The sequence below is a fragment of the Lissotriton vulgaris genome, chromosome 3_2, assembly GCF_964263255.1.
Source record: "Lissotriton vulgaris chromosome 3_2, aLisVul1.2, whole genome shotgun sequence".
NCBI lineage: Eukaryota > Metazoa > Chordata > Amphibia > Caudata > Salamandridae > Lissotriton > Lissotriton vulgaris.
Window position 1 is genome coordinate 111,569,351 of NC_141690.1, and position 13,685 is coordinate 111,583,035.

A 13,685-nucleotide genomic window follows, 5' to 3' on the forward strand; every position below is an offset into this window, starting at 1 on the left:
AAGTGGCCCTTCTGATAGCTGATACACTGAATATGCAATTTGTGGTCAGTCACTAGCCACATGGACTTAATGTACACCAAGGTTTATGACTGCACCGGAAATGACTGCTGGCCTTTTTCTGCACATTTACTGACTGCTTGTTCACTGTCTCATCCGAGCCCGATTGATTGCCTGTCTCCCATTTCCCATCTCCTCCCCCTTACCTTTCCTTTCTCATTTATGTCCACTGTAACCTTTTTGTTTGACAAAATCCAAATAGAGTTATAAAAAAAAGATACAAATTTGTTATTTCTTGTACATATAACATGGTGGTTATTGATATTATATTTACTGACAATCTCATTATTATTTGTCATAGCGTAAATCGACATTGTTTTAACTGGTATTGACATTGCTATGCGTGCATAGATTATCGCGTATATTGACATCGCATTCACCGAGATTAACATTCCCCCGTTGAATTGAATTTTTAATGACATAATTTTTCTCATATGTCATGACAGTCACATTATTCAAGATTGTGTGTGTTTCTGTAGTGCATACTACCTAATTTGAGGACTGTGTTTTCACAGCAGGAAACCCCCATTTGTAGGAAACCACACAACAGTAGTACAACAATGATAACTGGAAGCAATGGCGTGAGCAGTTTGGCCACTCATAGCAGGAGCCCGGAAAAAATTATTTGAAACCAGTCCTGCTCAGGGGCACCTCCGTACTTCTTCATGTCAGCTTGTAGATGATGCAGTTCTTGGATGGCAAGAACGAGAGTTCCGTTTTTTAGAACCTTTCCAGGAATAAACGACAATAGGAAGCACCAATATTGTCTCACACTCCACCCTCCATCATGGTCATCAAGCCCAACACATAACAATGTTGCATCACCCTGAGGCGGAATGCTTGATAGCATTTAGGCTGTGCTAAGCTTTGTTCATTGTCTTCATCATTTCCCACCTGGTTAAATATAACCAGCTGGCGTTCTCCTTCATTTGTAAAAAGGGTATGGACCCCCCTGCATTTACTTGAGTTTCAAAAAACAGTCTAAAAGATTTGTTTACTTCTGTAGTGGAGGTTAGGACAACTCAACAGATCTTCACCAGGAATGACCAGGGTTGGGTTGTGTATGGTCACAAGGGTGTAGAGGCTCTGCCATCCGGGGACGAGCTGGGTTTAAGAAAGCTCACCATATGATAGTACATATCCATCCACGTGGAGGTGCCCCATTGCAGGTCTGATATATACAGTATTGCTTCACACTTCTCATTTGAACCATGAAGTATAGTTCCTTTGACTCTGAAAAACAAAAAATACAATGTGAGTTTCCGTACAATTAGGGGCTGTCCTTTCCCTTCCAACCATGTGTACCTATTAATCTCGATATCCACGTTTCCTGGGATGTCTGTGCTGTCATTTGACCCCCTCCTATTGGACTAATTTCCCCTATTGTTGTCAAGGGAAATTGCCCTTCCATATAAGGGGTCCATATGTCATTAAAAAAGGTGGCCACAAATATATTAAGGGCCAACCTGGGACCGGACAGGGTTTTCCCTGTTTGCGCATTTGTCTTCCGGAAAAGTGTAACCCCACCTGTGGCCTATCAATGGCAATGTTTGGGTTTCGGTGGCAGGGTTTGTCTGATCACATATCTCTGACTCTGGGTTGATGGGGTGGTCATCTCAGGTGAATTAGACAGCAATGATACAAGTTTGTTATTATGTGTACATATAATATGACGCTCATTGATATCATATTTACCGATATTCTCATTATTATTTGTCATAGCATACATCAACATCGTTTTACTGGTATTAATATTGCTATGTGTGCATAGATTATGGTGTACATTGACATTGCATTTACTGGTATTGACGTTGTTATGGATGCATATATCACACCATACATTGGGGCCGATTCACAGAACTAACTTAAGACAAAATCCTAAACTTACTACTTTTGATATTCACAGAAGTTAGGATTTTGTCTTACTTAAGACAGACAAGACAGACTTAACACAGACTTAAGACAAACTTAAGACAATATCCTAACTTAAGTCTGTCTTAAGTCTGTCTTAAGGCAAACTTAAGACAAAATCCTAACTTCTGTCAATACCAAAAGTAGTAAGTTTAGGATTTTGTCTTAAGTTAGTTCTGTGATTCGGGCCCATTGACATTACATTCACTGATATTAGCATTTGTTTATCTGTTTTTGAGTTGCACTCCCAGCAAGATGTACTGTGAGAAGCCAGCCCTATGTGTTACAGGGACATGCTAAACAACTGAACAAGCTCAGTGGGGTCCTGAAACTGACTGTAGTGTGATTGGGATTCTGTGGTGCTGTGACATGTTGCCCACTTTAATTGCAACCTTCACCTTGCCCTCTAAGATCATGTATGTTCAGTGATATCTACCAGGCCTAGGGATCCACGTTCACAGCCACCAGTGAACATCTTTAATCTCCCAAAGAGGATCCCCACTTACCAATGCAGTCCCCTCCCCCAAGAAAATATGACTTGAATTATGGTTGGTCCGCCATTCATTGCGGTGGGGGAATTTGGGATCAGGAAGACGCATTAAGACAACCAGAATACCAGGGAAATTCTGTGAAGAGAGGGTTGTGGCAAGCATAAGTCTGTGCCCATCTGATGGGCAGATCCCTCTGTCCTTCAGCATGACTGCCCATGACTCCTCCTTGTTGCTGTTAAAGTGTGCCTGTGTGCACTCGGACATTAGACTGCAAGATGACCTGAAGAGAAGGACTGTGCTAGTACATGAAGTGCATAACCAACACTTACCAGAGACTAAAGATTCAGGAGGTTGTTCCTCATAGGGAAAAGAGAGTCACACAAAGAGAGGTAGGGGAATATATCTACAAAAGTGTAGAGTGACATCACCCATCAAACATTTTCCCCTTCCTGAGTGATTGGACACTTCTGTCTCCAAGGCCATACATTGGGTGAAGTGTTAAGCAAATAAAGTATTGGAATTGTGAGTAAAATATATACAGGGGATGGAGCGACCTCAGAGTTACTTTGTGTGTCACATGATCCTAGTTAGTCCATACTCATTAGAAACACTCTCACAACACTCAGGCATTACCAATTGATAGATGATAAATCTGAGAATGCCCTCAGAAACCCTAGGTGGGGCAGTTTATATTTGGTGGACCCACTGTGACATGTGCGTTTTCCCTCAAAGCAGACCCCTAAGGTCTGATAGGAAATTCATGGGTTGGGGCTGTCCTTAAGACGAAAGCTTCTGTTTCAATATCACCCACACAATCTTCACAACAGTATTTCATGTGGTGGAGCATACAACTGTACTGCCATGGGGAAAAATACATTCTGGTGAATGATGTACAGCACATTTCAACAAGCTCTGAGGGTAACTAAATGATGGTAGATATGGACAGTCACTGAGGACTGCTGAGTGATGGAATAAAAATGAACTGATGATTATCACTGAGTGGTTGCTACAATATGGAAGGCTGCATTTTAAATAGATGTGCATTGATACAATTAGATAGCACAATGCAGAACAGTAGGAGGGAGGTTCAGAACTTACAGAGGATTTTTTTTAAATTAAGTAACGATGAATTTGTACTTCAACCTAAAAACTGTAGTAGTAGAAAAATAGTAAATTATATCTTTAATACTGTATATTGGAACAGTATTTCTTGTATCAAGAGCAAACAAGTAATAGTCCGACCAGATGGGATCCATAGTTTCTATCTGCATCATTTCAGTACTTCAATGAGCCATCCCTCGCGTGTTAAGGTCCTTGACAAAGTTATCATTTACTCTTTCATGAATAATAATGCTGCTAGAAGATAGAAGGATGAAGTGTGCACACAGATAAATGCTTAGTATGCACTAGATAGGGTTAAGTTTCATGTCCACTTAATATGTTAGACCCTTTGAAGAGGAATTCATGTTGGAGATGGAGATGGTAATCACAATGGCATGTCAACATACTTTCTATTGTTGACCTCTACTTGGAGAAATCCCTTGAAAATTCAGTCTGCATGTGCATCATATTCTTATCCTGTTTGCCTGGCTTTATTATCCTTGGCCTCTTTGCTATAATCACTGACATTTAGGCCTGACAACAACTTGTTGTCATAATCGTGCAAATCGCCACACCAAAGTGGCTCTGCCGAAAGTCACAGCCGCCCTGCTGCCAGATTTCGACTTTTCAGTAGTCTAGCAGGCGGGTGGCATGAAAAAGGCACAGCAATGGGCCCGCACTACAAGGTTCCTGCACTGCATGGACTCAAAAGTCCATGCTGTGCAGGAACCTATGTGCATGAATACTGGGGTGCACAGGTTATGCCCCCGTGTGCATCCACAACATGCAGTTGAGGAACATGAGTGCCATGTAGGGCCCCCTTTGTTTCCTCTCCTACAAAGTTTACTTGGTGTGTAAGAACCTCCATGTAAACACTGGAGGAGAGAAAACTTGTAATATGCTCGGTGGGACCACGGTGGTCCCACTGATCATATTGCGGCCACTGACTGCTGCTCCAAGGCCAGGGAAAGGTGGTTCCCTGGTGGAGCCGGCCGTCCCGAGATGTTCTGACTGGCTATCTCCTGATGGGGTGGTTGGAAAGCTGGTGCTTGGACCTCCAGACTCGTTATAGGACCCTTAGTGTTTGTATCTCTCTATGCTAAGCCTTCCAAATTCTCTATGTATATTGAACAACATGTACCTAGGCCAGGGCTTCCATTTTACAAAACATTGTTACAGATGTGTTAGTTCACTTAAACATGTACAGAAAGATATGTCAGTCCCAGTTGCAAAATGTCATTAAATTATGCTAGTTAGCACATAATTGTTAACATAGACAATGATGGTTACTACTAGCGGCCTACCTGTTTGGCTGGATCGTTCCAGTAGCCGTTGATCCATTCAGCATCACATGTACCACGCCGCAGGCCTGTTTCGCAAACTGGTGAACAAAATGTGCACATCCTTACTTTGCAATCATTCAAATCAAGTACAGCTATATTTTCCTTCGATATTACTTTTAAACCATGGCAGTTCAACATTTTACAATAATCATTGCTGATCCTGTGGATAAACTTTCATCATGTTTTCCATGTACTGTTTACATTTATATCCGATTCTCTACTAAGAGGGAACTGATAAAAAGGAAGGGATTGTTTAGAATTAATTTCAACTGTGTCTCTTATGTTGCATACATAGGTGCTTACATACGTGTGACCCTATACTTGACAGCACTTTGGAAATGAATCCATACATTTGTTAACACGATCATATTGCCAGATTTATACTATTCTTGCTTGTTTTTCTACAAAGCTAATAGGAATTCGTTGATGTTGGATTTGAGCTTCAGGTATGTTGCGGACATCCCAGTATGGATAAGAAACAGGCAGTGGTTAAGATGTTGAATGTCTGGAGCAGAGGAGGCTTTCGAGGAAAGTTGTATATCATTCAAATGTTGGGGACTTTGATGTTACTGGTGAGTACAGCTCTAGTGGGCTTAACGTTGAGACTGAAGTTTGACAGGGGACAATATTAAATCCTAGGGGACTCCACATTGTTTAAATATTGGTTGACAAATGTTATAATTTCCTTCTGTTTCTGGTTCATTTAGTTACTAGATTCATTTTTTGAGATGGAGCAATTAAATACGGTTTCCCCCCCCCAAAACACATTATTTGTCTTTCAATGATCTAGAAACATGCCTTTTGTATTTGATTCTGAATTATAATAAACCTTCATGGTTTCTACTTTGAATACTTTCTCGAGTGGATTTTCCTGATTGGATTTTATGTGTCCTCTGTGTAAATTATAAGTTAAATGTAGGGCTCTCGTCTGAAAAAGACTCCAACACATTCCCGATCAATCAATCGGCCCTTTAATGCTGTAAAGCACTGACAGGTTTACCAGAAAATTGTTTATGATATTTTACAGCATATGCTATGCTGAGCTATTTACAGCTCTCTACAGCTCTCTACATGCAATGGCGGTAAGATCTTTGAAAGATGCAGCTGTGGTTTGTGAATATAGTTTGAAAGATCAAATGGCTGCTAATAGTAATGATAGCAATAGAGAGGTGACTATAGTGAATATCCCTTATCTTTCTGCAGATACCATATTATTTATAAAGGGAAGTGTGTTCTGAAGAAGGAGCCAGGAGTTCCTAAATGTTCCTGGTATAAAGCAATTTGAAATGTTCAAGCTTATGCATTAATACAAAAAAAAATGCATAACATACTTAGGGGCCAATTATGATGTTGGTCGGAGTTGCCTCCGACCGTCATCATTGCGGAATTGGGATTACGAGGCGACCGTACATGGTGCAGTCGCATTTTCCCATTTTCCTATGGGATCCATGTGCTGCAGCAATAAACCCGCCGTAGCACAAGCTTCCATAGGGAAATGGGAGATTGTGTTTCTTCCTGCACCGTGCGGCAGGCACTTCAGGGTGGTTGCCACACGGTACAAGGATCAAAGAGAAGGGGCTGAGCTAGGGGACCCCAAACTCACTTTCTCACAGGCTTTCCATGTCAGAAAGCCCAACTTGGAAAGCCTGTCGGAAATCGAGCATTGTAATCCCAAGGGCGTAAAAGCCGTCCATTGGGATTACGGGCCGGTCTCCGACTGGCCAACTGGCTCCTTGAGCCCGTCAGAATCCAGCCAGAATTACCGTCTGGTTTCAATTCCTACCGCCTACATTGAAATTAGGTGGTCGGAATTGAAACCGACAATGTCGGGTGGAAAGCCTCTGACCTGTGGTCAGAAGCTTTCCAACAGATATTGAAATAATCCCCTAAATGTTTGGAAGGATTTCTTTTTAACCATTTTTTGGACATACATTCTAAAAATGAGTTGTAGAAATACCTAAAGTTGAAGGTAAGGTGTTAATTTCATGTCATATTGCCTCACGTTTGGTAAGGTAAACCTTCCATACCACATGCCGCATTTTTACAAGCTGGATGGAGCTTTGATTGTGAGATGGAAGAAACTGGACAAAAAAAGCTAAATAAAATAGATTCAATTGAGCAAATTGTATATATTTAAACGAGAATGTAAACAGACATTATGTAACAGTATGTTGTCCATGGAAAACATCATTTTAACTTTGCCAGCAGCCATTTGTCTTCTTTTTATGTTTCAAGATTGTTTATTGGGTGCCATCAGAAGTTCGTGGTCAGCAGTTAATGGAGAGTTTGAGGTGCTGGGCAGTCACCTGTGAAGTGTCTCACATGTTGCTGAAAGGATGCCTCCACAGTTAACTTGGGTGATCAGGTTTAAATACAGCCACTTCACCTTGGCAATGAAGTTCGGCTGATACTGTCCCTTTTGAAGTCTTGGAACAGGAATTCAGTTAAATGCCTTCTCTGCATCCAGTGAAGCGCTAATTTGCTGTCCATGTCGCCCCTCACATGCTGCAGTATCTGAAGTAGTGTGCACATGTTGTTCCTGGAAGAACCACCAGTGACAAATTACACCAGACTACGTTGGATAAAAGCTTATCCGCCAGTATCTTTGCCAAAGTCTTAATGTCTGTATAGATTAATTATGTCAGATGAACGAGTGACGGCTTCCCTACAGACCCTTGTCCGCCTTATGTACTGCTATTGTTACCCACACAATTGCGACCCACCATGTCTCACTTCTATATGAAGTACCTATTTTAGAGCACTTCGCAATAGTCTGGAAAAAATCTCTGGTTCGCCCTGTCTTGAAAAAACCTTTATAAGATCCTACAGAGGTCAAAGCCCATCGGCTTATTTCCTGCCTACCGCTCCTTCAAAGATCTTAGAAAAAGCTTTAAATGAAGACCTGATGGCATTCTTGAATGCAAATGATCAGTTGGATTGATCTCAGCATGGGTTTAGGTCACAGCATTGCTCTTCCCTTTGGTGCGTCAAAGAGATCATCATTATCCCCAACATTATTCAACATCTATGTCGGCCCATTGGCACTACTTATTGGATCTCACAGTTTCTCTGCAATTTCTTATGCAGATGATACACAGATAGTGGTATAATTTTCATCTATCAGACGGTGTGGCCAAAGAATTTAATAACTGTGTGGCACCATTCACCATTTGGATGCAGGAAAATTGTCTCATGCTGAATACTGAGAAATAAGACGTTTTACTCTTCGGAAACAACACCTAGTTCTGGAACGACTTGTAGTGGATGGTCGTCTCAGGGCCATGCCCATCCCCAGTTCAAAAGTAATACTTTTGGGAGTTATGTTTGATGATCAATTGTGTTTCTCAGAACAGATCAATCATATTACATCTTTGTTGTTTTTATATCTTGAAGATTTAAAAAAAGATCTTTCTATTCATCCCATTTGATTTATGAAAAATGGTTATAGTTGCCTTGGTTCTATTGAAGATAGACTGCTCTAATTCTCTCTATTTTGGAACACAAAAGCGTTTGCAGTCACAGCTTCAGTTTGTGCAGAAGACGGCAGCCCGCTAATTACTAAAATTTCCAAAATGTTGTCCCATATCAAAGAGCATTCGGGATCTACACTGTCTGCATGTCCAGTCTTTCAGTCTTGGGTAAAATGTAAGGCCTAATTTATCATACACAAGGCCCTCTGTGGTTCTGGCCCTTCATTCTTTCAGAAGTCACTTAAGTGGCATGTCCCTTGACGTGACTTAAGATCATCCATCACCCTATTGGTGGTTATCCCCACTGTCAAGAATGCAAATTGGGGATGCAGACATTTTTTCCACTGGCCTGTAAGATGTGGAACACTATGACATTCTCATTGAGGTCTCTAACCAGCAGGTTGTTCTTTAGAAAATCCTTGAAAATTTGGCTCTTTCTTTCTGGTGTCTATAGTATGTCTCTCAGTCTCTTGATTAGTGATAGCACTTACTAGTGCTAAGACAATTTGGCATTCACGCACTTTAGAAAAATATTACTTACTTACTTACTAGAAGTCCGGTTGTACTTATAAACCCTGTGCAACAATGATGGTAGCTTGACCCTGTTGGATTTGTTCAATTGGGAAGCCATCTGCACCTAGTGCGTTCCCAGTTTGCATGTTCCCAATCAACTTAGAAGTCTGTTACCAGTTTTCTGGTCCCTAATCACCTTTGAATTCTCTTCCACACTGTTACTGTCCTCCAAGGTCTGGCAGGCTTCCAGAGTGAGGCAAGGAACATTGCACTTCCTCAACACAACCTAATTCAGTTGAAAACACGTCTACTTGGAGCCATTCTGCTGAAGGAAGAAAGAAGAAAATGATAGTGTTATGCCCACATGGAGCATGACACTTTTGACTGCATCATTGTAGTTGTACCAGTCAAAGATTTCTTCTGTTGTAGTTTGAGACATGACAATATGTATTGGTACAAGGAGTGAAGAATGAGTACAAGTTAAATGAAAACTTCTCCAAAGACCTCTCCCTTCAATATGCTAAAGGGCATGTTATCCAAGAGGAAAAAGCCATACTTTGATGAGTGCATGATGTTACACATTGTCCCTCAAGAACCCCCTGTTATTCTTTGTTAAAAAAAAGGCTTCCTGGCAGGGGCGTAACACAAGCCCCCACAGCCCCCAAGCACCACAACAGAGGACTCCAGAGTGGAGAGCTACTGATTGTGTCCGGAGGGTGTCTCTTCACGTACCTTGCAGAGGGGCCCCCTCAAGTTTCGTTATGCCACTGCTCCCTGGAGCTTTCCAGAACTGGATCACCTGTAATTTACCCATTTCCACCCTCTACCACCTTCAATCTACTGCATTCTCTCAATGTTCTGGAGATGTTTTAAAGAAAGTGAGACGTTAATATTGGCAGCTTAAACTGACCTAGGCTGGTGTCCTGCGAGGAGAATGTGGTGAATACAAAGGGGCCTACTAGGATGGCAGGCGGAATTTCGTCCGCCTGCCATCCTTGCGGAGCTCTGACCGTCCGTAATGGGTGCGCCGGTCCCACCCACACTGGCGGGTGCATCCTGGTACATTAACATTGTGGATGGTGCTGCTGGCTTCAGCAACATACGCAATGTTAAAATCCCAAGTTGTACATTGCCATGCACAACGTGGCAGGCACAACGCGGTGCCTGCCACCTTGTGCAGGGCAATGTGGTGGGGTACCATAGGTACCCCCCCAGAGCAACCCCCGCCCCTCCCCACACCCTCCCGGGGGCCTGCAATGGGCCCCAAAGTCATTTCCTGCGTGCCTTTCCAAGGCGTAGTCTCCACCATGGAAAGGCATACCCTCTGCAACCATCATAATATGGGTGGCAGTGCGGTGTCTGCAAGGCACCACCACCATATTGTATGCTTTTTCCACCCGGCCGGCAATCGTGGCGATTGCTGACCGGCAGAAAAGCGGCGGGCGGACTTCTCGTCCACCGCGATACCCCCACGATAGTGATATGGCGGGGGTAAACTGTGTTCTAATGGCAGGTGGGACACCACCGCTGGCCGGGCGGTGGCGATCCGCCCGCCATCGTAATGACCCCCAAAGTGTCCAGATGGGTAGACCCTTGTTTTCTGCATACATATAGGTATGTAAACAGGATAGCGACAACATTCTTCTCAAATGCAGACTAGACACAGGTAGAAGCAGGTGAAACATTGGGAGTGCATAGAACGTTCCCCACCCAGTCTCTTTTTTAATGACTTCATATAACAAATATCTTAAAAGCATGGCATAAGTCAAGATGAGTAGTCAATAATGAGCACTGATAATAAAAGGTTTCATAACAGCTGGTAACAGCACAGTTTCCACTCATTCTTTAAATGGGCTATCGGTGTAGATGTAAGTGGCCTGTCAGGGCCAGGAAAAATGCAGCTATGCATGAAAAAACAGAAAAGCACCCTCTGTCATTCACATAAATGGAGAAGGAAGGTGAGGTCCTTCTTGAGCCTTTGTGCAACAGTAGGTCCTAAGCAACTAAGTGCTTAGTGTAAATACAACGGAGGCACTGCTCCAAAGTAAAAAGGGAAGCAAACATGTTAGTGATGGGAAGGAAGTAAAGGAAAACATGTGTTTAAAGATAGACATACGGATCTAGGGAGTAATGAGGGTGGCTATGGAGAGGTATGTAGTTTATGAACATCATCATGCAGTGATTGGAAAGCAGGAATGAGTGTAAACAATCCGATGGCAGCTGAGCCATTAGAGGACAACAGAGCAGACCATACATATTCCACAGTTCTCATGTTAAAGTTGTGAAGTTTTTCGAAGGTGATGTGGACTTGTCCTTGTCGGTGGAAGAGTGCCCTCCTCAGTTTCATTTTGTTTCGCTCACCTAATATTAATCACTCAGCATCTTTCTGCTGTCAGTGGCAAGCAGGAGGTTCCCTGTTGAATCATGGAAAGATGTACTCCAAGTCAGAAGTTTTTTCTGACTCTTTATATATATTATCTAAAGTTACCAGTTTCTGGCTGATTCCAGCAGAAAAACAAGCATTTGCAATGCAATAGGTCTCGCAATGGCGAGTGTACGAGCCATTGGCACTGTAAATGGCAATACCTTTTATAAAAAATTAAAAGGTATTGTCATTTACAATAGCAACAGCTTAAACCTTCACAAAAGCAACACCTATTGCATTGCAGAGCGCTGTGTCCGTAGAGCGGTCATTACTAAATAAAAAATAATAATAATGAAACCGAGCACGGTGTCCCTGAAGCGGGCGCCGCACTAAACATCAAAACTTAAAAAAAATAACCATTTAAACTTAGCACGACGTCCGTAAAGTGGGCGCCGCGCTCAGCATGCATATACAAAAATAAGAAGCCGCCATTGTCCCCATCAGTGTCCATTATCAAAATAGTACTCACCCACTAGAATAAAGCCGACCATGTAACAAGCCAAGCAAAAGGTCAGTAACAAATTGAGACAAGGCGGTAATAAGGAGGGACTGACAAGTCTCATAATGAATCGGAAGCCAGACTTTATGGAAGACAATGACACAAAGCCAATGACAAATATGAGCGGAGAGTGAGCAGGGCTGCTAGTGCATACCCTAATATAGCATGCCTCGCAGAGCGAGCAGCGCATGCGTGCTGCCGCTAAGCTCGACCTAAAAAACGATGCTACACTACCACAGCAGGAGACACAAATCCAGATATTGCTTCCACTTTAGGTTTATTTCACACAAGGAGTCAGCTGGGAAGCTGATGCCATTGCTCTATAAATTATAAGGCCCACGCTTCTTAACCACTCAGATTGGAAAGGGGCGACCACTCGGTCCCCCCGAACGTATGGCAGAGTGCCTCGATCCCCCCGGGAAGCCATTTTTGGGCGGGAGGCGCGTCTCGGCTGGTATGCCCGAAGCGGCGTAGCCGGGGCGCGCTTTTTCCCGCCCTTGAGTGGGCTGGCCTAGACACGGACACCGCCGGCCACGCCCTCGGGGCAGGCAGGGGCGGGTTTACGCCCGCCCTGAAGATGGATAAAAGGAGACGCAAGACCAGAAGACATCCTCTTGTTCCTGTGCTCTGAAGCTGCACCTCCCCGCTGCACGTGAGCTCGAGACGGAACGAAGAGCCAATTTTGAGCGTTTTAATCGTTCTTGTTTGTTTTTCAGTTACTTTGTTGGAGAATGCCGAAGAAGGTTGGAAAGCGCATGAATACCGACCAGATGCTGCGTGTTATCATGAAGGAGATGTCCGAGCTAAAGAAGCGGGTGGACAAGAATGAGGAAAGGGGTCACAAACGTCCTTTGGCGGGAGCAGCCCCGGGAGGGAAAAACAAGAGGCCCAGGAGGGGAGCAGCGGGAGAGGAGATTCCCGGTCCCAGTGCTCCGCTCGAGGCTCCAACTCCCGTGCCAGAGGAGGTGAATCCGATCACCCCCGTGTCCGAAGATGATATGCCGCCCGAGTTGGCAGCACAATTGGCAGCGTGGTTGGGAAAAGGTAACGAGGGCGCCACGGCTGTCGAAGCGCAGGCGCTGATAAAGCAATTGCGTGAGAAACGGGAAGCAGCCAAGGTGCCCGTGCCGGCTGCAGTGGGGGACAAGACACCAGGGACGGTTGCAACCACAGAAGCAGCGTCAGGTGCAGGTAAGCGCCCATTGCCGATCGCGAGGGATGAGTCAACACCCTCTCGGAGAGAAAAGTTGGGGCAACATGTTCCTTTGGCAATTAAGGAAAAGATTTGGGCGGGGGAATATGTGAACATTTTTTCTTTGCTTGTTGATCATTATGAGGTGGAGCATGTAAAGAGTCAGAAGGATCTCATGCATCCGAGTGTTTGGCGCGCAAAAATGGCCGCCTTTAAGGTGAATGAGAATATCGCCAATTGGGGCAATGCCTGGGGAATCTTTACATCAATCCTGGGGGAACGTAGGCCTGAGTTGCTTTCCGAGTTCCCAATCTACCAATCACGAATCATGGGGTACTCGACATCACACCAGGGAAACCATTGGTTTTGTTACGATAATATGTTCAGGAAGGAAAAGGAGCATAATAAAAGTTTAACCTGGGATTGTTATGATGCCTTGACCTGGGATAAAATGAAAGAGTCAGGAATGTTAAAAATGCCGTTGGTGGGAAGTAATGTGGGTGAATCCTCCCGGCAATATGCAGGGACGCCCTTTCGATCAGGTTCGGGGGCCGACGATCACTCGAAACCTACCGGCAATACCGGAAGAAAGGGTTTCTGTTTTAATTACAACAGAGGAAAATGTACGAGACCGCAGGGATCGTGTAAATTCAAACATGAATGTAGTGGTTGTGGGTCGTCCC

The 13,685-nt window shown here is 43.7% G+C and overlaps 1 protein-coding gene across 3 annotated transcripts in view; it reads right to left on the reverse strand.

Moving 5' to 3' along the window:
* The window catches only part of LOC147725392 (ADP-ribosyl cyclase/cyclic ADP-ribose hydrolase 1-like), a 355,077-nt gene that overhangs the window by 106,851 nt on the left and 234,541 nt on the right, over positions 1-13,685 (reverse strand). For all 3 annotated transcript variants that reach the window (XM_086964520.1, XM_086964519.1, XM_086964521.1), the window contains one exon: positions 4,865-4,941. In XM_086964520.1, coding sequence (XP_086820646.1) covers positions 4,865-4,941 — 77 coding nt within the window. The remainder of the gene's footprint in view (positions 1-4,864; positions 4,942-13,685) is intronic.